The sequence below is a fragment of the Diceros bicornis genome, chromosome 21 (assembly GCF_020826845.1).
Source record: "Diceros bicornis minor isolate mBicDic1 chromosome 21, mDicBic1.mat.cur, whole genome shotgun sequence".
Classification (NCBI taxonomy): domain Eukaryota; kingdom Metazoa; phylum Chordata; class Mammalia; order Perissodactyla; family Rhinocerotidae; genus Diceros; species Diceros bicornis.
Window position 1 is genome coordinate 36,011,326 of NC_080760.1, and position 26,346 is coordinate 36,037,671.

Genomic DNA, 26,346 nt, shown 5'->3' on the forward strand with positions numbered 1-26,346 from the left:
CGAGGGTCCTAGTCTCTTCAGTTTCGCAAGGAACACCTGACAGATTACTGTACAGTAAAGTCCCAGTAGGTTAGTGTGGTACCCTCTCTGGGAGTGGTAAGAAAACGCCCTCCAGGACCGAGCCTTTGGGGGGCTTTCACACAGAGTGGTTCCTGGGTGGGGTTTCATTCCAGTGCCTCCAGCATCACATTGGATGTCCTTCTCTGTGTTGTTGGCCCTGCCGAGTTTATCTGGTTTAGTTAGGTTGCCTCCTTTTTTCCCCCAGACCACCTCAAGTTGCTTCCAGAACCTTCCCCCCCTATAGGTGAAGTCTGTAAAGGCTCATGCCTTGGAAAGGTATCCTTTGGACACTGACACCCTGGGCCCTGGATTGGATGCCCACGTACGGATAACATTAATTGAGTGCCTCTATGGACCAGAAACTCTCATGGGCCTTTTACCTTTGTTGTTTCCTTGTTTCTTCAACTCATTTTACAGATGAATAAAATTGAAATTCAGGGCAGTTAAGTAACTTAGTAAAGAGTGAAGCCGATGTTCAACCCAAGGCCTTCTGAAGCCAGAGTGGTGTTCTCTGTGTTATTGCTATGTCCTTGTAATAGACAATTTCAAAGAAAAAACATTCTGCCCTGGTGAAGAGTTTTGTAGAAAACACGCCCGGCCAAATTGCCTCTGTAACCTGGAGACAGTAATAAATGAGGGAGAAGCAGACTCTGTTTTCTTGTGTTTGTAAGCTCATCTGCCTCCTTATCTGACATTATTACATCTTTGGATGGGAGACAGTCTACTGAGGAGATTAAGAAATGGGGTTCCAGAATTAATCTGTCAGTGTTTCTGTCCTGGATATTTCAGTTAATGACTATGGGACCTTGGGCAAGTTTACCTTGTGTAATCCTCAGTTTTCTCTTCTGTAAAATGGGAATAATTATAATAGCTCTCTTATAGTACTGCCGTGAGAGGTAAATGATGTAATCATGCAGTGTGCTTAGCACAGGGCCTGGCACGGAGTATCACTCAATAAATGTTAGCTGCTTATCATTATCATCGTTGGTGTCATGAACATCCTCGTCATCAGATGCCTTGGTGGGTAGAGCTTAATATAAGTTTGGTGACCACATCCATTGCTGGTCTTAAACAGTATCTTATACATAATCTCTGCTGAACATATACTTGTTAAGTAACTCAACACTGAAGTGCTTTAATTAGGCCTTTGGATTTATGCCAACAATTCCAAAAGATTTAGAGTTACAGATTTATTTCATTGAATTCTGTATCTGAGGTATCACATTTGCCAGAGAAAATAAGTTCGTTACTAGACTTCTCTGCACTTACAGTGCGATCTGGTCTCCGAAAAACAATCTCGTCTCTGAAAAACATACCGTTTGTTCTGAATTTTATCACTAACAATAAAGGTTCTAGTCTTTGGAATGCACCCAGCTATTATTTAATGATGCATAGAGAAGAATAAAACATAATTTGACCTTCTGTTTATTACCTGTACATTTCTGGCAGTAAGACATGGAAGCAGCAGAAACCTATGTAATCACAATGTTATGTTTTGATTTTCTTCTTTTGTGCTATCTTTACTAAAGTTACTTTGAATCCTTTTTCATTTCTTTCTCATCCCCTCTCTTCCCTTCAATCAATTAAATAAGTGTAATTGGGTTCTAATGTGAATGTGAAGTGCTGTGTTTTAGTAATATAGTTAATAGGACTTTATACCCTAAAATCAATTTCCTGGTTTCATATCCTCTTCTGAATGTTGTCAGTGCTCAGGAAGTAATTATTTTAGTCCTGTGACTCACTGTGGTTATTGCCTTTTGAAGAGTTTTGTATCCCAAGCACCTAGCACTGGCCCTATGTGGCATAGGCACTTAAACACACTTGCTTAATGTTCTTGAATCAAGGCCTTTTGCTGCTTTAGGAAACCTGGCTCTTTCAACTCTTGCATCCCTTTAGGATGGGTAGATTTTCTTTAAAAAATAGCTTTAGTCTTCTGTTGTAGTTAATTCTCAATTCATGTTTTCCACCAAACACATGATGAGAAAGCATATATTAATTTTTTTAGTCTTGATAATTTTTAAATATGCAACATACTAGGCCAGCCTGGTGGTGCAAGTGGTTAAGTGCGCGGTCCGCTGTGGCTGCCCGGGGTTCGGATCCCGGGCGCACAGCAACGCACCGCTTGTCAAGCCATGCTGTGGCAGTGTCCCATATAAAAAAAAGTAGAGGAAAATGGGCATGGATGTTAGCCCAGGGCCAGTCTTCCTCAGCAAAAAAAGAGGAGGATTGGCAGATCTTAGCTCAGGGCTGATCTTCCTCACACACACACACAAAAATATGCAACATACTAAATGGTATCAGATGCTTGGACTCTGCAGGTCTGTGATCTAACAGGAGCAGAGAGGCAAAAGTGTGCAAATCTGTCCCTGGATGTAGGAAACCACTGAAAACTTTTGTCTTGTTGGCAGGCAAGTTGCAGCATTTTTATATGCAGAATTTATTTGCCTTCTAGAAACACTAAGTCTGAGGACTAGACCTGCCACCTGTTTATCCTTGAAGTTTGTCAGTACTGTTACAAAATGTCTAGAGGTGCTAAGTGGTCCTTTTAGGAAGAGATATAGGCATCAGTTGGAGATATGAAAGAAAGCAAGAGGAAATGGTGCAAGTGGTAGGATAGAGGCCATCCTTGATGACCCAGAATGACCTTTCACCAAAGCCCCCGCCTGCCGTTGTAGACTGGGTGAAGTGGTAAGCCACACCCACCTCTGTTGCTGTGGAATGTAGTAATGATAAGGATGCTGATCATGGCAGCTGCTGAGGGTCTTCTGTCTTTAAGGTGACCTTGAAGAGCCTTTTGCTTTGACACTGGTGTGCGGTTGTAGTCATGGCCCACTCAGCCTCATCCTTGCTGATCTTTCTTCCTCATTATAATAGTCATTATCTTCATTCCTCTCTCTGTTTAAGCCTTCTTTTTACTTAATCTCAAATCGAAGACCACTTTAAATTTTTTTTTTTTTTCCTGAGAAAGATTCACCCTGAGCTAACATCTGTTGCCAATCTTCCCCTTTTTGTGCGTGAGCCACTGCCATGGCGTGGCCGCTGACAGAGACAAGTGGTGTAGGTCCACGGCCAGGAACAGAACCCAGGCCGCCAAAGCGGAACCCATCGGACTTAACCAGTAGGCCACTGGGGCTGGCCCTAAAAAAACTTTTGATGATGTGCCATCCAGGGAATAGTTGAAATCTGCACATTCTCTTCCCCCACCCCCAACCCCCTTATCACACTGCTGGATTCAGTTCACTTATTTCAAGATGTGTTGTGTATGTCATTTGCCAGCAAACATTTCAAGGATGAATAGAAGTATGTGACCTTCCTCCCTCCAGCTAGATAAGTAGCCTAAAATGTCTTTTGTATTCAGCTGAATTTGCAGGGCTCAAGGTGATAAGTTTTTATAGTCATCCTTCGACTATATGTGTAAGTAGGATAGAAGTCAATTTCCCCCCTTTTAGATAATCAGCTTTTTCAAATTTCTTTGTGTTTGCTAAAATCATACTAATAATTTTTAAGGGAAAAAAATGTAACCACATTATCCACAAAAAGAAGAATATATCTGTACCAAGTCACTTTATTATTTTGGTAGACTGCGTGACATTTCCCTCATGCTTTCTGAAAAGCAAAGGCATACAGTGAATAAGGATCTGGTTTTTTTTCATTTTTGTTTTTGTTTCTTTTTACCAAGTATCAATAACATTGTGAGTTTAGTGCCTCTAGAACCTCAACTTTCCTAAGTAATAAGATCCTCTTGTATTTACATTGCTTCAGCTTTCTGGCTGTGTCTGCCTTCCTTCCTATTTTATGTCTCATTTAATACCAAGCCAAGCCAAATCCCTAGAGAATTCCACCAGTGCAAAAGGGAAGGCTTAGAAAGTCCCAGAAATTATAAATTGATGAGTGAAAAACTGTCAGTTTTCAGGAGCCGGGCCCCGTGGTGTAGTGGTTAAGTGTGCACGCTCCACTGCGGCTGCCCGGGGTTCTCATGTTCGGATCCCGGGTGCGGACCAACGCACTGCTTGTCAAGCCATGCTGTGGTGGCGTCCCATATAAAATAGAGGAAGATGGGCACAGATGTTAGCCCAGGGCCAATCTTCCTCAGCAAAAAGAGGAGGATTGGCATCGGATGTTAGCTCAGGGCTAATCTTCCTCAGACACACACAAAAAAACCTGTCAGTTTTTAATTACAGCTGTTGAGAACAGCACAATTAGAATATTAGATGTAGAATATAGGCTTTGAACATTGTATCTTCTTATTTCTTCCTGTTTAGAGGTTAATATTCTCAAGGAGCAAAGAAAGAAATTTGTTAAATTGTATATGTCACAACATTTACTAGAATATAAAGTTCCTGTATAGCACTGGGATCTGAGAAATGAAGAATTGCAACAACATCAAGATTTAGAGACACCAGTCACTGTTCTTCTTGATTTTTCTTTCCTTTTTAATTTTTTTTTCCCAGATCTTAGGTTATTTTTTTCTGTGTTTAACAAAGAACGTCGCCTATGTAGCAAATGATTTTTGTATTTAATATGGAGAATGTTATGTTAAAGTGTAGAAAGAATCAACTCTTCTCTCTCTGGAATATAAACTATATGTCCTTTAGCTGTTGTTTATTTCTTGAGAGTCTATGTATGTAATTTATGGCCATAAAAAAGAAATCTTTGGCTTTCTTCATCTGGTTACTTCCTAAAACTTCCTGTGTCTGAACTCACTCCTTTATTTCCAGCTTTCTTTTGACTTCAGAGATTTAAATATTTTCCAGTGTTATGCTTGCTAAACTTGATCTGGATATCTGGTTAAGTTTTCATATTTTTCACAAGTGAAAAGGAGATAGAACTGCTCATGGGAGATGGGCAAAGTATTCTTTGAATGAAGAGCAGAAAAGACGGAAGAAATGGGTTCTCTGCAGGAACTTAAATGACCAAAGGCTGAAGTCAATCTTTAGAAGCCCAAGAAGAGCACTTAATGCCCTATATATCAGATGCCATAACAAATCTCTTATATAAATTATCTCATTTCTTCTTCACAGCAAAACTATGCAAAAATTTGAGGCTTAAAACTTAACATTTCCCAAATCACTCAGCTAGTAAATGGGGCAGAAAAGTAAAAACTGAGGTTGTACAACTTTAAAACCTTTGCTTTTCATTGCATGATATTATTTTCTAAAAGTTATTTGGCGTAAGAAAGTTTTCAGTAAAGTCCTAATTTAATTGTTTTGTTTTTATATGAAACTATGTCTCTTAATTATTTTTTTTTCCTCCCCAAAGCCCCAGTACAGAGTTGCATATTCTAGTTGTAAGTCCTTCTAGTTCTTCTATGTGAGCCACCACCACAGCATGGCTACTGACAGACGTATGGTGTGGTTCTGTGCCCGGGAAGCGAACCTGGACTGCCTAAGCAGAACACACCGAACTTTTAACCACTAGGCCATCAGGGCTGGCTCAAAACTATGTCTCTTTTAGCAGACTTTGGTATTGATGAACTTGAAATGATGAGCAGATGGAGGTGTCATATTCCTTTTTTAAATTTTTAAAAAATTTTTATTTATTTATTTATTTGTGAGGAAGAGTAGCCCTGAGCCAATATCCAAGTCCAATCCTCCTCTTTTTTTGCTGAGGAAAATTGGCCCTGGGCTAACATCCGTGCCCATCTTCCTTCACTCTATATGGGACGCCGCCACAGCATGGCTTGACAAGCAGTGCGTCTGTGTGCGCCCAGGATCCAAACCTGTGAACCCCGGGCCACTGCAGTGGAGTGTGCACACTTAACTGCTGCACCACTGGGCCAGCCCCAAGGAGGTGTCATATTCCAATTAACATGCTAAGATAGATAACTGGGATGGTGCGTGATACTTAGTAGGTGCTCGGTTTATTGAATAAATGAATGGTTGGCATGTGTGATTGATTGATGCTGTAATATGACTGTCTATCTGCACTCTTTCAGCTTTTGTAACTGTTATTATCTATGTCATACCTAGGGCTACATTCACAAACAAAGCCAATGTATGCAACTCAGTGTTCGTGTCATTAAAATTTTAATGAAAGAAAAAAAGAGAACAGTTTTTTGTGTGTGTGTGTGAGGAAGATTAGCGTTGAGCTAACATCCATCGCCAATCCTCCTCTTTTTTGCTGAGGAAGATTGGCCCTGGGCTAACATCTGTGCCCATCTTCCTCTATTTTATATGGGAGGCCGCCACAGCATGGCTTGACAAGCGGTACATTGGTCTCTGCCCAGGATCCGAACCTGCGAACCCCGGGCCACCAAAGCGGACCACGCGAACTTAACCATTTACCCACTGGACTGGCCCCACAACAACACTTTTAAAAACAACATAATTCCTTGAAAATGTTGCAAGTGACACGTGCAATTGTCACTTCTCTATTCTGAGAGCAGAACTGGACTCCACATCTGCCAGCCACACAGCTGGAGGATGAACACATGGAGACCTCTGTTTCGAAGAGTGTGGCTGCTCCCAGGGCACTAAAATCCAAATAAATCCTTGAAAATTGAAGTGGGACATTAAATGTAATGTCTCATAAAATTGAATTCCTATAAGCCAAATGGCAGTATATCATCAATAAATGATGATAACAGTAAAAACAACAGTGGTTGTAAAATAATAAAAGTACAATTTATTGAGTTCTTACACTCTGCTTGGCATCATGCTTAACATCTATGGTTTACTGTCTCATCTGGTCCTCATTTTCCCTGATTTGGTCACATTTAAAGTCATCTACACTATTAGGGAAAGAATGTGATGAGTAAGGACTATTTAAATTTAACTCTTGTATCTTATCTTAGATGGTATGTTTACCCTTTCAGCTGTAGATGGTACAGAGGTGGGGAATGGAGAATGGGTGTGAGTTAAACTGAGTCAGTAGTTACAGCCCAAGGAGACATATGATTAAATTAGTCGTCAAGTTTCCACTTCAATTAAAAATATTTTTAAGGTGCTTTTATCTGTTATAAAATTTGTTTGGATTTAGAATGATTTTCTGGATTTATTTATACAAGAGCCAGTGTTTTGTGTAATTCATTGTACAAAGACAAAACTAAGTGTTAATAAATGTACGCAGAGCTATGTATTTGCAGGTTATAATTTAAGATACTGTTGCCAAAGTCAACTTGAGGATTTTTAAAATCACAATAAACTTGAAAAGGATGCCAGAAATAAATAACTGATCTGTAAAATTTTATTATAGTATTATTGAATGTAGTGATATAATAAATTTATGTAAAAATTTGACTACCCACAAGACAGCCACTATTTGTAGATATCGTATCAAAGTGTAATTGGCTTATTTCCTGGTCCAGGATGCATTCAGCATCTCCTGAATCCAAGAATGTGTTATTTATTGAGAACATGCAGAACTACCACTGAATTAAGTGTATATGTCTTTGTGGCCAACATTATTCATTTAGCCAAAGTGAATAGTTTATCACTATTTAAAGACTGTGAAACACTCATATGAATCATTAGGTTAAATGTTGGCAGTGGTACTCTCTTAATAGGGACCCAGCTTTCTGAGACTCTGATATTCATGTAACCAGAAGAATTATTCATTAGCGAGTGTGGATGGTAAATACAATTACAACCCTAGATTGCATTTGGTGGTGTTGAACTAGAAGGAATATGGTGCTGTTTGTGAAATACCTAAGGGGGCTGTTGAACCAGTTAGCATTATTGATAAAGGAGTTAATATGATTCTTAATAGTTTGTGTTAGATTATTCATCTAAGGTTTACAAAATTTTGAATTTCACAGTCCAAAAAAAATTGCCAAGAATGGATACTTAAAAAAAAAAAGCACAAACTTCTGGGGCCAGCCAGTGGCGCAGCAGTTAAGTGCCCTGCTCCACCTCGGTGGCCCAGGGTTCACAGTTTCAGATTCCAGGGACACACTGATGCACCGCTTGTCAAGCCGTGCTGTGGTGGCATTTCATATAAAGTAGAGGAAGATGGGCACGGATGTTAGCCCAGGGCCAATCTTCTTCAACAAATAGAGGAGGATTGGCATCAGATGTTAGCTCAGGGCTAGTCTTCCTCACACACACACAAAAAAAATACAAACTTCCATTTTTCCATCATTTCATAAAACACTGGGCAAAAAAAGTACCTAGCATATAGTCAACCTAACTCAATAAATGTTAGTAAAGTAAGTGGGTGGAAGAATGACTGACAAAAAGGTAGTGATGGTGTAATTTCAGAATAAAGGAATGGCTTTAAATGGAATATATTTAATGTTAGGAAGAACTAAATGCATTGCCCTTAATGTTCCAATTTCCCCATGACCCAACAAACTCTTCATGGCCTACCGTGAGCCTCCAGGTTGGTTTGGGGGGAAATGCTGCATCTAAATAGTTCAAAGTTAGTTCTGTTCTGGACATGCTGCTTATCCTTCTGATACCTACCGTGGACGATTCACTTCCAGCCATTTACTGGGCACCTACTCTGAGCCAAACATGTAGTAGTCTGTGATTTGAGGATGCCAAAATGATTAAGAGACAGTCTGGGCTCTCAAGCAGAGTGACTTAGTTGGGCAAAGAGATGTGCTACTCCTACCCCTGCACCAAAAAAACCCATATTACGTGACCATCTGGTAAGGGTCACAAAAAGACTGCCTATTGCCAGACATGTGGTTGAGAGAAAGAACATAGAGGTAAACTCTGTGATGAATCTGGAGTGAGTGTTGGAGAAGATGACATTTTACAATAACTTGAGAGTCTCTTCCAATCTCTTGTGGCCTATATTTCTGGGTAAACATGTTGCTGTGGGTTCAGAAGCTGTAGCTCTGCAGCCTTGGGCAGTCTACTGAACTAACTTAAGTCTCAATTCTTCCACTGTAAAATGAAGATGGTAACAATATCTACCTTACAGAGTGATTGTGAGGATGATATTGTATAGTACTTGTAAAGTGCTGAGTACAAGGGCAAATGGTTAAGTGAGCTGCTAGTATGATTATGACTAAACTTCAGCAGAGTGGGCTAAAGATGGCAATCAGTAGACACTCAGGCTTTTATTAAACTCTGATGGGCTGAGATGACAGCCCACCCATCACAGAAATCAAGCTAAAACTCAACATGTGATCACTTTAGATGCATCTTAGAGTAATGGAAAGAACGTTGGACTTGCCTCTGCCGCTAACCAACTGCGCGTGTTATCTCACTTTCTTCATTACACAGCATGATGGTTTGATTTATATATATTGTGAAAAAGATTACTATAATAGATTTAGTTAACATCTAGCATCTCATATAGATACAATACAAAGAAAAGGAAAAAAAATTTCTCCTTGAGATAAGAACTCTTAGGATCTACTCTCCTAACAACATTCCTGTATATCATACAGCAGTGCTAACTATAGTCAGCATGTTGTACGTTACATCCCTAATGCTTGTTTATTTTATAACTGGGAGTCTCTACCTTTTGACCACCTTTCTCTTTTAAAAAATAGGTAATGCTATTTTTTTAAAGGTATGGGAGCTTTTCTGTATTTTTCAATTTAAAAAAATGAACATGTAAAACTTTTTTGATTGGGAAAGTAAGATATTTTACAAACTGGAATTAGATTTAAAGGTGCTAATAAATTCTTCTTCCATCCCAATTTCCATACCATCTTCCACATTTAAGCTCTAAGTAAATAATATGGATAAGACATTCACACATGCCATATATTTACGAAGTGTTGCCATTTTATCCTTCCATACAAAGCCTACTGTTCTTCATGTTTATGTGAACTATTTTAAAAATTGTTATTTTAAAATAAATATAGAGGGCCGGCCCTGTGGCTTAGCGGTTAAGTGTGCGAGCTCCGCTGCTGGCAGCCCGGGTTCGGATCCCGGGTACGCACTGACGCACCGCTTCTCCGGCCATGCTGAGGCCGCGTCCCACATACAGCAACTAGAAGGATGTGCAACTATGGCATACAACTATCTACTGGGGCTTTGGGGAAAAAAAGGAGGAGGATTGGCAATAGATGTTAGCTCAGAGCCGGTCTTCCTCAGCAAAAAGAGGAGGATTGGCATGGATGTTAGCTCAGGGCTGATCTTCCTCACAAAAAAAAAAAAATTTAAAAATTAAAAAAAAAAAACCACAATGAGATATCACTACACACCTATTAGAATGACCCAAATCCGAAACACTGACAATGCCAAATGCTGACAAGGATGTGGCGCAACAGGAACTCTCATTCGTTGCTGGTGGGCATGAAAACTGGTACAGCCACTTTGGAAGACAATTTGGCAGTTTCTTACAAAACCAAACGTACTCTTACCATATGATCCAGTAATCATGCTCCTTTGTATTTATTCAAAGGAGTTGAAAACTTGTGTCCACACAAAAGCCTGCACATGGGTATTTATAGCAGTTTTATTCATGATTGCCAAAACTTGGAAGCAACCAATATGTCCTTCCATAGGTGAATGGGTAAATAAACTCTGGTATACCCAGACAATGGAATATTACTCAGCGCTGAAAAGAAATGAGCTATCAAACCATGAAAAGATATGGAGGAACCTTAAATGAATATTACTAAGTAAAAGAAGCCAATCTGAAAATCTACAACTATATAACATTCTGGAAAGGGCAGATCTATGGAGACAGTTTTTGGCTATTATGAATAAGGCTGCAGTGAACATTCTTGTAGACATATGTTTTCATTTATTGTGGGTAGATTCCTAAGAATTGCTGGGACATAGAGTGAATATGTGTATAACATTATAAGATCTTTCAGACAATTCTCCAACCTGAGTTTACCATTTTACATTCCCACCAGCAAAGTGAGAGTTTCAGTTGCTCCATATCCTCACCAACATTTGGTGCTGTCACTCTTTTTTATTTTAGTGATTCTAGTGGATATGAAATGACGTCTCATTGTAGTTTTAACATGCATTCCATATTAACCAATGAGGTTGAGCCTCTTCTCCTGTGCTGATTGGATATGTCTATGTCTTTTTTTTTTAGTGAAGTCTAATCAAATATTTTGTGTTTTGGGAATTGTTTGAGACTTCAGCATGATGCTGGCCAGTTTGCAAAGTTCCTGGTTACTTCCCAGAGACCACCATGACCTAGGAACATGGCTTTTGGAGGGTGATGTCCTGCTTGTTCCACAACTGCAAGAGTCATGAGCTCAAAGTATAAAATTGAAGTTGCAAATAGACCTCAATAAATCCTGAGATATAAATGGTAATGTGGAATTGGGTATAAGTTCAGTCTGGTAGTGATACATTAGCAGTTTATGTAACGTTATTTCAATTCTTTATGAGAAACTAAACAAGCACAGGAATTGTTTCTCATAGAGGGAATTGAGAGTAATGGTTTGGAACCTGAATTCTGGAGTCAGATACTGTAGTTCTATTTCTACCTCTGCCATTCATTGTGTCTTCTTTGGGTGACTTAATCATATCTTTGGGCTTCAGTTTCCTTACCAAAAAATAAGGAAAAAAATAACCTGTATTTTAGGCTGTTGTTATAATTAGAGGAATTAAGACATATAAAGCATTTAAAATCATGCTGGATTCATAGAAAATGCTGTATGAAGGTTAGCTATTGTTATTATTGATTTTGAGTTGACAGCCCGGCATGATTAGGTGCTCTAAAGTGTAGATTTTCCTTAGGAACTAACCAGTCTTTATCATTGGATAGCCATTCATTCATTAAACATCAATCTTAAACAGCTACATACTGTGTGATTCCATTGACATAATATTCTCAAAATGATAACATCATAGAAATGGAGAACATAGTAGTGGTTATGAGGTAGTAGGGACTTGGGGCAGAGGCTATAAAGGGGTAGTATGAGGGAGTTCTTTTTGTCATGATGGACAATTCTGTGTCTAGAGTGTGGTGGTGGTTACACAAATCTATACATGTGATAAAATTGCACAGAAACTATACACACACACACATACACACACTACACAAATGAGTGCATGTAAAAACCGGTGAGGTCGAAATAAGGTCTGTAGATTGTACTCAAGTCACTGTCCTGGTTTGATATTTTACTCAAATTGTTTGTGTAAAATGGTACCATTGGGGGAATCTGGGTGAAGGGTACACAGGAACTCTGTACTATTTGTTGTTGTTGTTGATTTTTTTAACAGCTTTATTGAGGTATAGTTCATATACCATACAGTTCACCCATTTTAATGTGTACAGTTCATTGGTTTTTTAGCATTTTCACAGATATGTGCAATCATCATCACCACAGTCAATTTTAGACCATTTTCATCACCTCAAAAAGGAATCCCATACTTTAGCTAACACCACCCTACCCCCCAGACCCCCTCCAGCCCCTGGCAACCACCACTCTACTCTGTCTCTACAGATTTCTTTGTTCTGGATATTTCGTATGAATGGAATCGTATAATATGTGGTCTCTGTGTTATTTTTGCAACTCTTTGTGAGTCTATAATTATTTCAAAATAAAAAGTTAAAAAATGAATGGACATGTTGCTATAGGATGAGCACTGTGCTGGGCACTGAGCACACCCTGCTAAATGAAGCCATGATCACTGCCCCAGAGAGCCTAGAGTTTATTGGGAAAGGCAGAGAAATAAACGGACAATGAGAGTGCCGTGTCTTAAGTGCTCTGATGGAGGTAAAATAGAGGCTTGGACAGCACTAGGAGTAGTATAACTTAGGTTGGGAGTGAGGCCATGCCAAGTTCCTCCAGAGAAATTGCTTAGCAAAGTTTTAAAGTGCGTGACACGTGGAAGAATCTGGGACCATGTGTGGCCTACAAGCTCATGTGACATCTGTAGCCCTAAACTCTTTCTCAAGATGTTAGCCCCTCTTGGCTGGAGTCTTCAGCTGCAGTGCTCGGTGGCCACGATGCCAGGCAGTCCTCATCTGTTGTTTCTTCTCCCCAGTGTCCAACAAGCACCCATTTGTGGACAGCAATCTTCTCTACCAGTTCAGAATGAACTTCCGTCGGAGGCGAAGACTGATGGAGCTGCTCAATGAAAAATCCCCCTCCTCCCAGGAAACTCACGACAGTCCCTTCTGCCTGAGGAAGCAGAGCCATGACAATCGGAAATCTACCAGCTTTATGTCAGGTATGTCAGTTCCATTGTTTATTTGATCACATGTATTTGTCTTTTGAGAAATAGCATAGTAATAACTCACCTTTGTGAAATTCTGTTCTCCAGCAAATTTTTATTTCTTCATAACCAAGAAGTATGCCCCAAAACCCAAAACAAACAACCAAGTTGTTCTTGGCTCGTCCACTTAGATGCCATGCAGTCTGTTTTATAAAATTATGTATTTGAATTATAGATTTCTCAAGCTCTCACTCATACCTTATTTACTTTTTGTTTACAGAGAATTCTTACATATCATTAATTACCCAGTTTTCTAAATCACAGCTTTGAAAAGCTGTATATATTTTTTTTTATTGATGTTTTAATGGTTTCTAACATTGTGAAATTTTGGGTTGTACATTTTTGTTTGTCCATCACCATATATATGACTCCCTTCACCCCTTGTGCCCACCCCCCACCCCCACTGCCCCTGGTAACCACAGTCCAGTTTTCTCTGTCCATGTGTTGGTTTATATTCCACATATGAGTGAGATCATGCAGTGTTTGTCTTTCTCTTTCTGGCTCATTTCACTTAACATAATACGCTCCAGGCCCATCCATGTTGTTGCAAATGGGACGATTTTGTCTTTTTTTATGGCTGGGTAGTATTCCGTTGTATATATATACCACATCTTCTTGATCCAATCGTCAGTCGAGGGACGCTTAGGTTGAAAAGCTGTATATGTTAAGGATGAATAAAGACTTCTGTGGGCATATACGACTGGAAGGCAACTGATTATCAATCCATTATGAAGGGGTGACACAGAACAGAGGAAAATTCTGAGAAGCAGACACGGGAGCTCACAAAGCACAGCAGCGTGGGACACTACATGTCGCTCACACAGTCCCGTATTTACAGCTAACCATGACAGACATGGTGGTGACTAATGTTCTCAAACATAACTCCACTCGTCCAGAAAAGGTATCATTCCGGGTAAGAGGCTGAGGTGCTTAAGGGGGTATCGTCGACTCCTCTGAAAACTTGGCATTGACTCGAGGAACTGATTAGCCTAAGGTTTGGAAGTCCTGGGCTTAACCTGAAATCGAGGGCAAAATGAAAATGTGTGTCTTGGTTACGAATAGGAGGTGACAATGAGAACACTTAGAACTATGTTGAGAACTGTCTGCACCCCTGGCAGAGCCAAGCTTGGTTGCATGAATTTTCTCATTGAGTTCTCACAATACCCTAAGAGGAAGGACGTTTCTTATCCTCGTTTTACCAGTGAAGAAACTGAGGCATGGGGCAATTGAGCACCTTACCCAAGGTTACACAGCTGGAAAGTGGTGGACAGGGCTGGGTCTTGCACCGGTTCTCTGTGACTGTGTTACGCCAGGACTTGTATTACACACTCTCCTCCCCACCCTCCCAAATCCCAGGTTCCTCAGACGCAGCTGGATGGAGGAGAGAATGAACCAAGAGCTGCTCTGGGAAAAGTAAACACCAGCCGAAGGTCAGGAGCCTAAGCCTGTGCCTAGACTCATGCCAGTTGTGTGTCCCCTTCAGGTTGTGGCTGCAAATGCAGAGTAACTATTCAGGTTCTCACTAGTACTAAGGTTTGTCTGTTTCTTAAGTGGGCCCAATAGACCCGAACAAATGATGATGATGAGAAGGAAGAAACAGTAACCACAGTCACCATAAAAGACAGCATTTGTTTTGTGCTTCCCACGTGCCAGCTGCCAGCAATGTGCTCTCCATGGGTTCTTTCATTTGATCATATACTTTGCTCTCTTCTCCCTGTTGAGAGCCAGCCACCTCCATGGCAGAGAGAATGAAATCCGATCATAGATGCTGCTGCCTCACATACACTTTTCAAAGCCTTGGGCCGGCCCTGTGGCTTAGTGGTTAAGTGCACGCGCTCCGCTACTGGCAGCCCAAGTGTGGATCCCGGGCGTGCACCGAGGCACCGCTTCTCCGGTCACGCTGAGGCCGTTTCCCACATACAGCAACTAGAAGGCTGTGCAACTATGACATACAACTATCTACTGGGAAAAAAAGGAGGAGGATTGGCAATAGATGTTAGCTCAGAGCCGGTCTTCCTCAGCAAAAAGAGGAGGATTAGCATGGATGTTAGCTCAGGGCTGATCTTCCTCACAAAAAAAAAAAAAAAAAGCCTAAATATGCGCTCTGTATTTTAATCTCCTTCTTCCATGGCTCTGGGTGATTAATGACTTAATATTAAATCAGGAGGCATTTATTATCACTGTTAATTCATTAAGTGTATAGCTAGTGCTTAATTTACATGCTCACAGGGACTGCTTAGCATGGGCTTGGTAGTTCTTGAAATAATATTTTATGTAGCTGAATACTTTCACATACAGTATATATTTCACTCTTTGCACCATTCTATGAGATAGCATTATTTCCACCTTACAGCTGGGGAAATTGAGGCTCAGAGAACTGAAAGGAATGGCCCCAGGTTGCAGTGGCAGAGCTGTAACTCAACTCCTTGCTTTCCTGACTCCGAGGCCGGGGTGCTTTTTTCTGGCCCGTGTGACTCGCCTCGCTGTGCCTCGCAGCTGAAAGCTCTTGTGCTCTAGGGAACCGAGACCACCACCCTCAGTGACTGTGTGTTTTCCGGCCCGCACAGTCAGCCCCAGCAAGGAGATCAAGATCGTGTCTGCGGTGAGGAGGAGCAGCATGAGTAGCTGTGGCAGCAGTGGCTACTTCAGCAGCAGCCCCACCCTCAGCAGCAGCCCCCCTGTGCTCTGCAACCCCAAGTCCGGTGAGTGGCCAAAAGGCGCCCCATTTCTATGACTATGGGGGGGCTTGGGCAGATGTGCAGGCTGGGTCTGAGAAGCAGATTCTCAGGTGGAGGGAGTCTGGTGTGTGGGAATCTTTTTTAATTTTCTTTTTTCTGTGTTAATTTTTTTTTTTTTGTGAGGAAGATCAGCCCTGAGCTAACATCCGATGCCAATCCTCCTCTTTTTTTTTTTTTTTTGCTGAGGAAGACTGGCTCTGGGCTAACATCTGTGCCCATCTTCCTCTGCTTTATATAAGACTCCACCACAGCATGGTTTGACAAGCGGTGCGTCAGTGCGCACCCGGGATCTGAACCTGCGAACCCTGGGCCGCCGAAGTGGAGTGCACACACCTAACCGCTGCACCACTGGGCCGGCCCCGTGTGGGAATCTTATTACAGTGTGCTCTTGGGGTCACCATCTATTGAATGGAAGGGAAGGATGTAGGTTTGGGCAGCAGCTGACCCCAATGGGAGCTCTGGAGTTGAGATGGCCCTTCAGAGTTGTCCCAACTTGCCAGGCCTTTGTACCCTTATGTTGACCAGTCATTACATGTTGGCTGCCGCTGGGGGGAGGGCATGACCTTTGGCAAGACGACTCTCTTCAAGAGAGATAGTTCTAAAGACAGTTGAGGATATTAACAGTCCCAGCAGCTGGGGGGAGCCTCTCAGTCCTGAAGGAGGGTTTGAGCAGCACAGCCCTGTTCTCTGTGGGAGGGGAAATAGTACTTCCCCAGATTGCAACTGATGCAAAGATCTATCAGGTCTCAGCACCCAAGGAAGAAGCATGGACCCATGCAAACCCAACTGTCCCTGGAACTGACTCTTGGCGCCCTGTGGTTTCAAACTCTACTCATCAACCTCCATGGCCTTTACATTCCAGAAAAAATCTCGGCACAAAGATTGTTGATGAACTTGTACTTAGAAACAATCTATCCTTGACCTAATCAGTTCTTCAGCCCCACAGGCACCTGTAACCATTGATACTACCTTCTCACTGTCCGTTACTCACCTCCTTCCTAGGATTAGATTGTATGGTCCATCATGATAGTCATTGCCTTGAAAATACCTTCAACTCTGTTTGTTTAGTGTGCTGTCCACCCTCCATACAGTGTATCACATCACCTTCAGGGAAGAGACTTTGTTTCTTTTATTCTTGCTGTTTCCTCATTCCCAGAAGTTGGGGATACAAAGATGAGAGGTCATGACTCCTTCCCTCAGTGAACGAATCATCTCTTTGGAGAAAAGAAACATTATGCAGTAGTGAGAATAGGGATAAAAAGGGTTATTCAAAGGACTTGAAGAGAGAACTCTGTCATTTAATGCTGTTATCTATACAAATGGGTGTTTTTCTTAATCCAGCATTTTTTTTTTTTTTTTGCGTTGTCTGGAGGGTTAGCTCTAAGAATAAAGTTATAAGCTTTAAGTGAATGAAGAAACTTGCTTCCACACGGACTCTGTCTGGAAAATCATTGAGCTCCCATATACTACCGGGTTTTTCAATTAACGGAACATTGCTGCTAAGGGAGAATGAGAAAGGAGAAATATATTCTTAAAAGTAGGATGTTTGAAGCTCTGATAGAAATCTGACAGGTATCTTCAAGGTTAGAAATAAAAGAGTTCTTGGGTCAGCCCAATGGCTTAGCGGTTAAGCGCGCGTCCTCCGCTACGGGCGGCCTGGGTTCGGATCCTGGGCGCGCACCGACGCACCGCTTCTCCGGCCATGCTGAGGCGGCGTCCCACGTGCAGCAACTAGAAGGATGTGCAACTATGACATACAACTATCTACTAGGGCTTTGGCTTAAAAAAAAAAAAAAGGAGGAGGATTGGCAATAGATGTTAGCTCAGAGCTGGCCTTCCTCAGCAAAAGGAGGAGGATTGGCACGAATGTTAGCTTAGGGCTGATCTTCCTCCCCAAAAAAATAAAAAGAAAAGAGATCAGTTTCAGAAAAGGGTCAATTGTGCTACAGTCATTTTACATGTTTTTGATTGTGTATAATAATAGAATATGAAGAAAGTGTTAATTACCTAAATTAACTACATATCCATCTTCCCTGGGGTGGGTTTGTGGTGTCTCCTCTTTCTCCTTATCCCTTGGCTCAAATGCAGGCAGAAAAGAAAGACCACATTGCCTTTTTTGGGTCTCCAAGGACCAGAGCTGTCAGGACTTAATTGTGGTTCATAAGTCTTACCTCTTACCGTATTCTTTTTTTTTTTTTTGTGAGGAAGATCAGCCCTGAGCTAACATCCATGCTAATCCTCCTCTTTTTGCTGAGGAAGACCGGCTCTGAGCTAACATATATTGCAAATCCTCCTCCTTTTTTCCCCCAAAGCCCCAGTAGATAGTTGTATGTCATAGCTGCACATCCTTCTAGTTGCTGTATGTGGGACGCGGCCTCAGCATGGCTGGAGAAGCGGTGCGTCATTGTGTGCCCGTGATCCGAACCCGGGCCGCCAGTAGCGGAGCACGTGCACTTAACTGCTAAGCCACGGGCCCAGCCCTCTCACTGTATTCTGACAAGCTTCTCCTTCACTTTTAAGAGGGTTCCCAAGATGGAGTGATCTCATCTGTGATTTTTTTCTCAAGCAGATAAGTAGGCCTTCACAGTGAGGCATTTAAAATTAATTATTATGTATACATCAGTATATATTTTTTTAGTGCTGTATATAAATGCCTCAAGCCAGACAAGAAAAGTGCTACAGATATTACCATAATTGGTGTCACTGTGATGAGTGAATAAGTTGCCAAGGATCTGAAAAGAGAAGGCTAAAGATAATTCCCTAGGCTTCAAGTTTTCTACATCTCTCAACATAAGAGAAAGCGTATTAAAATAAATGGTCAGCATTGCTGCCAAATATTACAGTACAGTGTGATTCAAAACCACAGTGAGGTATTGCCTCACACCTGTTAGAATGGCTGTTATCAAAAAGACAAGAAATAACAGGTGTCGGCGAGGATGTGGAGAGAAAGGAACCCTTGTATGCTATTGGTGGGAATGTAAATTGGTGCAGCCACTATGGAAAACATTATGACCATCCCTCAAAAATTAAAAGTAGAACTTTCATAAGAACCAGCAATTCCAATTCTGGGTATTTATCTGAAGGAAATGAAAACATTAACTCAAAAAGTTACCTGCATCCCCATGCTCACTGCAGCATTCTTTACAATAGCCCAAGACATGGAAGGAACCTAAGAGGTGATCAAGGGATGAATGGATAGAGAAAATGTGATATATATATGTAGACAGTGGAATATTATTCAGCCATGAAAAGAAGGAAATCTTGCCATTTGCAATAACATGGGTGGACCTTGAGGGCATATGCTAAGTGAAATAAGTCAGACAGAAAAAGACAAATACCGTATGATCTCACTTATGTGGAATCTAAAAAACAAACTCATATATACAGAGAACAGATTGGGCATTGCTAGAGGGAGGGGGTAGGGCATGGACAAAACGAGTGAAGGGGGTCAAAAAGTACAAACTTCCAGTTATAAAATAAATAAGTCCTGGGAATGTAATGTGCAGCATGGTGACTACCATGCTGTATGGCATCTTTGAAAGCTGTTAAGAGAGTAGATCTTAAGAGTTCTTATCACAAGAAAATAAAATTTGTGACTATGTGTGGTGATGGATGTTAACTAGACTTATTGAGGTGAACAGTATGCAATATATACATATATCAAAACATGCTGTACACCTGACACTAATATAGTGTTATATGTCAATTATATCTCAATAAAAAAAGAGAAGTTGTATTAAATACATGGTAAGTACTGTTGCCAAATATTACAGTACGTTGGGATTCCTATATCCACATTCATAAACCCCAGAAAGGATTAAGGGGGGTGGGGAGGGAGTTGTCTGACAGGGAATTAAAAGGTCTCAGTCCTCAACCCTGGACCCCTTCTCTCACCTCCTGACCATCTGCCAAGAGGTTCTTTTCTTGATATTCAGTCTATTCCCTCTTGTTTGGGAATATAAAATCATTTTCTCTTTTATGAGCTTTCTGAAAGCAAAAGTAATAATCCCAGCCACCTGTCATCTCAGCAAGAAGCAGTGCGTTGCCTTTAACTGAGAAGGCGCTTATCAGTCAAGAAGGCCGCACGTATAACCCCTAGGCAGGACCCAGCTGCCTGGTGGATCATCCAGGACTCGCCCCACCCTGCCTTTTCATTTTGTGCTGCACACTTGTTCCAGGACTGGCATGTGACCTCTGAATGCCACCCCCAAAGGGAATTGGAGGCTGACACTTTGCCAGGTTAGGCCTGTGGCCCCGGACTCTCTAGTTTCCTTGTGACACTCAAGTTCATGATGTCTATATAATTAGGTTAGGATAGTCCCTGTCCCCTGCCCCCTGACTGCTCTGGGTGGCTGTGGTAGTCTGTCTTCCAGTTCTTAGTGAGCACAGGATAGATGGGAAAGTTTGTTACTGGTGGGTTTTTAGGCAGTCGGCCAAGTCAGGAATTGGCTGTTGTCTTTGCCGTCTTGGTGGGCAACATCAGTAAGCTGATGAGGACAAGTGTCTTAGGAGGACAACACATCTCTACCTTCTGGAGCGTCTGAGCCTTTTCTTCTGCCCACAGAGACAGCACAGCATGGGAGGAACCATGTGGCACAGTGGCCGTGATTGTGGGCGCTGGCATAAACACCTGAGTTTGAATCTTAATTCTGCTACCCATTGGCTCTGAGATCTTGGACACAAGCTATTTAACTTTTCTGAGCTTCTGTTTTCTCACTAATAAAATAGGGACAATGCTGAACCTAACTCATTAGTTTTTGTGATGACTAAATAAGGTAATATATTTAAAGCACCTAGCACATGTTGGGTATGCAGAAAAGTTCACTAGTCTTGTTCCTCAGGGCAAAAGGCAATGTGTACATGCCATCCGGGGTATTAACAAGGAAATGAGTGAAGCCTTAGTCTATGGGATGTGTGCAGCATGTAGGGGAGGGGGTTGTGTTGGATTAACTCTTTTTTTTTTTTTTTAATATATATATTTTTTGTGTGTGAGGAAGATCAGCCCTGAGCTAACATCCATGCCAATCCTCCTCTTTTCGCTGAGGAAGACCGGCCCTGAGCTAACATCTATTGCCAATCCTCCTCCTTTTTTTTCCCTTTTTCTCCCTAAAGCCCCAGTAGATAGTTGTACGTCATAGCTGCACGTCCTTCTAGTTGCTGTATGTGGGACGCAGCCTCAGCATGGCCAGAGAAGCGGTGCGTCGGTGCACGCCCGGGATCTGAACCCGGGCCGCCAGCAGCGGAGCGCGCTCACTTAACCGCTATGCCACAGGGCCGGCCCCGGGTTAACTCTTGAAACATGACTATCAGACCGCCAGAGTCAAGTTTTCTCTTAACTTTGACATGTTGAATGCATATCAGGATTTAAAAGAATGAAATGGGAGAACTAGAAAATGTGGCCTTTTTCTTGGAAACAATTTCAACCCACCCCTGGCTCTCTTGCTTCTCTATACCCTGCTCCATTTCCTCTTCTTTCCATAGCTCCGTAAGTTAGGTTTAGAGTTGTTTATATTTGCTAACGTTTCTCTCTGTTTGGCTAGAGTATAAACTGTGAGGCAGGGATCTTTGCCAGTTCTGTTCGCCACTTCACCGATGGTCACTTATGAGGGATTCAGCGAATATCTGCTGAATGAGTGAACGAAGGGCTCAGAAGGATAGGTACCTTGACACTGTGTCTGTCTTACAGTGTTGAAGAGACCTGTTACATCTGAGGAGCTCCTGACGCCGGGGGCTCCGTATGCAAGGAAGACATTCACGGTAGGCTTGTCGTTTGGGTGTTCTCCTGTGCCGCTCGTTTTTCTGTGCTGTGTCAACATGTCAGTGTTTCACTGTGTAGCTTAGGGGTGGAACTGAAAACCTCCTAATGTTCCTTTTGTTTTTAGCATAATTATACTGGTGGGCTTTCTTGACCCTTAGGCACTAAATGCATTAGGACTTGACATGATTTATTATTAATACAGTATTTTAAACTCCTTTTGATGGATCCTTAATCAAAAGATTTCCATTATATACTCATTCTAATATAATTACAGATTTTAGGGCAAATGGTAGTGCAAATAATGCCAATAATTCCTTCTGCGTTACAATCAATTCTAAAAATCATTTAAGACGTTAGGGGAGTCTTAAGAAAGAGAAAGAAAACTATGGAATAAATTGTTCCACCATAAGAAATGGTGCTTTTGACATGTTAGCATGCCTTGAGTTACATGAGCACCTGATTTGGGAGCACTGCGTATCTGTGAGCATCTCCAGACCACCTGCCCCTGTTTGGAGGCCTTCAGGCTTCCTTCCATTCCTTCCACTCCTTCCAGCCCCATTGGTTTTCTTCAAACAGAATCCAAGTGCTCTGCATGACAGCACCTCACCCACTCCCCATCCCCTTGCCCCTTTCTCTCAGTCTCCTCGCATTTACATCAACATCCTCTTTAAAACACTTCTCCTCTTTCCTTTAGTCCTCTAACTTTTGTCTTATTACCTCAGGGAAAAAAAATCTTTCCACACTCCTTCATGCTGCAAACATTTGTCGAGGGCTGCTTCACATAGCCTGAACTATGTGAAGCCCTGAGAAGCTTCTCTGAGCCCTGAGAAGTTAACATAGGATGATGGGCCCCATCATAATGAAGAAAAAGCACTGCTAATATGTCTGTATCGGGGGAAAAGGTAAACTGTACATTTGGAAGTGAAATTAGATGTAATAAGCTAATAACAGCAAACCCTAAAGTCAGTCAAGTGCCTCACAATCTTTTGAGAATGTCCACAAAAATTTCCACTTGCTTCCCTGCTTTTCCTCAGTCTCCAGCATTCAAGAGACAATTGACTGTATCTTAAAAGTATTTCTTTTGGTTTTAAATTTAAATGCTAGCATTGCTAGGAATCGGTTGTGAACGTGTTTCATCTGTATTTCAGCTGGGGTATGTGTCAAACACATGTCTGGGAGCTGCCCAGGGAATATCACTGCCAATTCTATAATGATTCTATAGGAAAAGGCACCCTCCAGTCTCAAACAACTTTTAACTAGTGTCTACTTGTAAATTGTGAACTTTATGTGCTTTTTCACTATCTTCTCTTGGTAGAGAAAATTGTGTTTCAAGAAAGCCAAGACTCTTCATATTTCTCACCGTTAGTAATTTAAATTGTTCCTTTAGACTTCAGTGACATAGCAAGATCATCAAGAAAGTATCATTTAGGGCTGGCCCCGTGGCTTAGCGGTTAAGTGTGTGCGCTCCGCTGCTGGCGGCCCGGGTTCGGATCCCAGGTGCGCACCGACGCACCGCTTCTCCGGCCATGCTGAGGCCGCGTCCCACATACAGCAACTAGAAGGATGTGAAACTATGATGTACAGCTATCTACTGGGGTTTTGGGGGAAAATAAATAAATAAATAAATGAAATTAAAAAAAAAAAAAGTATCATTTGGATCCAGGGGAAAAGAACAAACGTGGAATGGACATTGGATCTGGAGAGAAATTTCAACCATGTTTTTAAGATCTAAACATTCCATTTGAGTTGGATATTAAATTGTATAGCAGCTTAAGAAAGAGGCAACCCGCCAGTTATTTAATGAGTAGTGCCCTCACAGAAGAAGCTCCTTTCTGCCAAAAAGGTGTTTCTTGACCACATTTTCCGCATAAATCTCCCTGTGTTTATGGTAGAAGCAAAGCATTCCATTCTCCTGACAGGGTAGAGATGAAAAGGAGAAGAGATGTGTCATGGCACGCACTTAATCCTGGGCTGGTTTTCTCTGTCCTGGAAGGACAGGCAAATTGCCAGGGACCGTCTGCTGATTGCTAATTGTGGTTTTCCTCTCTAGATTGTTGGCGACGCTGTTGGCTGGGGCTTTGTGGTGCGAGGAAGTAAGCCATGCCACATCCAGGCTGTGGACCCCAGTGGCCCTGCAGCCGCGGCAGGAATGAAGGTACCTCCAATAGAGCAGAGTCTGAATACCTCTAGCCTGTTTCATTGTTTGGTGCCATCTGTAAGTGTTTGGGTCCCATTTTTGTCCAGTTTCCTTTTCCCTTTCCGAGTGAGGTTGAAGTGAAGCCAAGAGTGTGTTATGTAGCAACTAGGAGGAAAAGTTTTCCTAGCCCTCTGACTGTGCCTCCGTGGTCCCCAAACCTCCCTTGGTTTTCTACATTTTTCCCCTTAACCAATCTGAGTTTGAAAAAAAATAGTTTCTTTTCCTTAAATATTATATAATAACTCTACTACTTCTGTTTTATCTGAAGCCTATTCCTGTGGGGTTTATGCAGCCAGTAGAGCATGCTAGACCAGAAGAAACAGCAAACAGTGAGAAAAAGAAAACAGAAGTCTTAGAATTTGGAGAAGGAAATCTGGATTCACATTTTGGTTCTGCTAATTACTAGCTCTTTGACTTTGAACAAATCCTGTAACATCTTAGAGCCTGTTTCCTCCTCCTTGAAACAATAATCAGAATCATAATATTTATGATATCATATTTATGATAATCATAATATTAAATAATCGTAATATTTCCCTCTGCTGTTTTATGGATTAAATATGTGGAAACACTTGATAAGGTACAAAGAACTACACAAACATCAAAAAATTGAATGAATTGTGTAAGATTTTTGAAAATAATTTTTACATATTTTTGGTACTAAAGTCATGCACATACAGTGAAGAAAATTTGGAAAATACTGACAAGCAGAAAAAAATATGTATAGTTGCCTGTAATCTTTTCTAACTCAGAGATAACCACTGTTAACATTTTTAAGCAGCTTTTTGAAGTATAATTGACATACAATAAAGTGTAGCACTGTTACCATCGTGATTTATATTCTCCCAGTCTTCTTGTACATACGTATGTTTTTATTTATTTTGTTTTTATTTATACAGAAATGCGATACAAGAGAATGTTGAGAGTATTGATTTTCTGCACCCCTTTCTCTAGCACAGTTTTGTTCCATCGTGTGTAAAACATTTCACAGAGGACATTTGTCTCTTGATTATCTGGGACCGTGAGAGGATGCAGAAGGCTGGAAAGCTACAGATCATTCCCCCATTCATTTATTCAACACTTTCATCCTCTCCCGTCAATCCTTTTTCTAGAGCAGTAAACCAGTATAGCAATAGGCATGATTTGGATCTCCACTGCTCTAATTTCCAGCACTTACCCTCTGGCATTGGTTTGCCTACTGGAAAAGAAAGATGGGCAGCAGACACCAGCTCAAGGGAGCACAGAGCACAGATTATGGCCCGTCTGGGTAATCAGTGCTGGTATGATTAGGGGTTGACTCTGCCCCCTGATTTGAACATCTTGTTCATGCAGGGAGGCCCAGGCTCGCCAGGTCCTGTGCTCTGGGCAAGTTACAGAAGCCTTGTTGGCTAAGGCGGTATGTGTTAGAGGCCCTTCCTACCTCCTCAGTACTGCAGTGGGCGCAGCACCAGAGAAACACAGAGCAGGCAAGCCGGCCAGGAGCATAAAGGGCGAGCATTTGTATCTGTGCCGAGGCTAAATTTTTCGTTTTCTAATGGAACTCTTGGCTGTGGGAAGAGTTTTATATTTTATTTCCACAGTAAAGGACCTAGTATAAATTATTTTTGGCACAGTGCTTCAGTTCTGAGCGTGCACTCGCTCGCAAGCTTCTTTGACTTAAAGGGCATTGTCTTTGGGGAAACCAGTGGATTTACGTTGCAGCTAAAGACCTTGTTTTACTTGGCCAAGTATATTTAATTGATTTGAGTCCATCTTTATTGATTAACATGCATAACTGCTCTAGGACTTGTCAAATGATTAATTAATTAACTTCTTAATGTAAATACCCTGATGGATAGGTAACCTGATATATTTTTTTCAATTTCGTAAGCTAACATTTCATATGGTTCATATTCTTAGTTTCTCTAGGGGTGTACAATGGTTTTCAGATGTTGTAGAGCAGTATAGAATTCATTAGAGCAGCATTTCCAAAAGTGCATTATACAGCTCTCTGGTCTAGCAAAATATCCAGTCCTGAGGTTCTGTGATCAAAGCAGTTTTAAATTGCTGCACACTTTATCCCCCTCTTGGAAATTCACAAAGCACATTAGCATATTAAAAATTCTGATACATCCAGCAGGGAAAAAAACCTGTTTATGGGGCCGGCCTGGTGGTGCAGTGGCTAAGTTTGCATGCTCTACTTCAGCAGCCCAGGGTTCACGGGTTCAGATCCCGGGTGCAGACCTAAACCCTGCCCATCAAGCTGTGCTGGGGCGGCATCCCACATACAAGAAAATAGAGGAAGATGGGCATGGATGTTAGCTCGGTGACAATCTTCCTCACCAAAAAAAAAACCTGTTTACATTGTTTAACACAACATTTTATCATTTAATGGAAACACTCAAATGGAATCTTAAGAGTGAGATATAGCACTAAAACTGTTCTAAGAAGCTGCTTTTGGTCAAACTCTGTATTGGAATGAATATATGTGTATATATTTTTGAATTGTACTGTGGATTAAAT

At 41.4% G+C, this 26,346-nt stretch overlaps 1 protein-coding gene across 2 annotated transcripts in view; it reads left to right on the forward strand.

Moving 5' to 3' along the window:
• The window catches only part of DEPTOR (DEP domain containing MTOR interacting protein), a 149,781-nt gene that overhangs the window by 85,591 nt on the left and 37,844 nt on the right, over positions 1–26,346 (forward strand). The window contains exons 5-9 of one of the 2 annotated variants that reach the window (XM_058564858.1): positions 12,921–13,106; positions 15,719–15,853; positions 21,576–21,646; positions 23,698–23,802; positions 24,113–24,439. In XM_058564858.1, the coding sequence (XP_058420841.1) occupies positions 12,921–13,106; positions 15,719–15,853; positions 21,576–21,646; positions 23,698–23,802; positions 24,113–24,250 (635 nt within the window). In that variant the 3' untranslated portion in view covers positions 24,251–24,439. Of the gene's footprint in view, positions 1–12,920; positions 13,107–15,718; positions 15,854–21,575; positions 21,647–23,697; positions 23,803–24,112; positions 24,440–26,346 lie in introns of those variants that run through there. The other variant, XM_058564859.1, reaches the window with a different exon arrangement.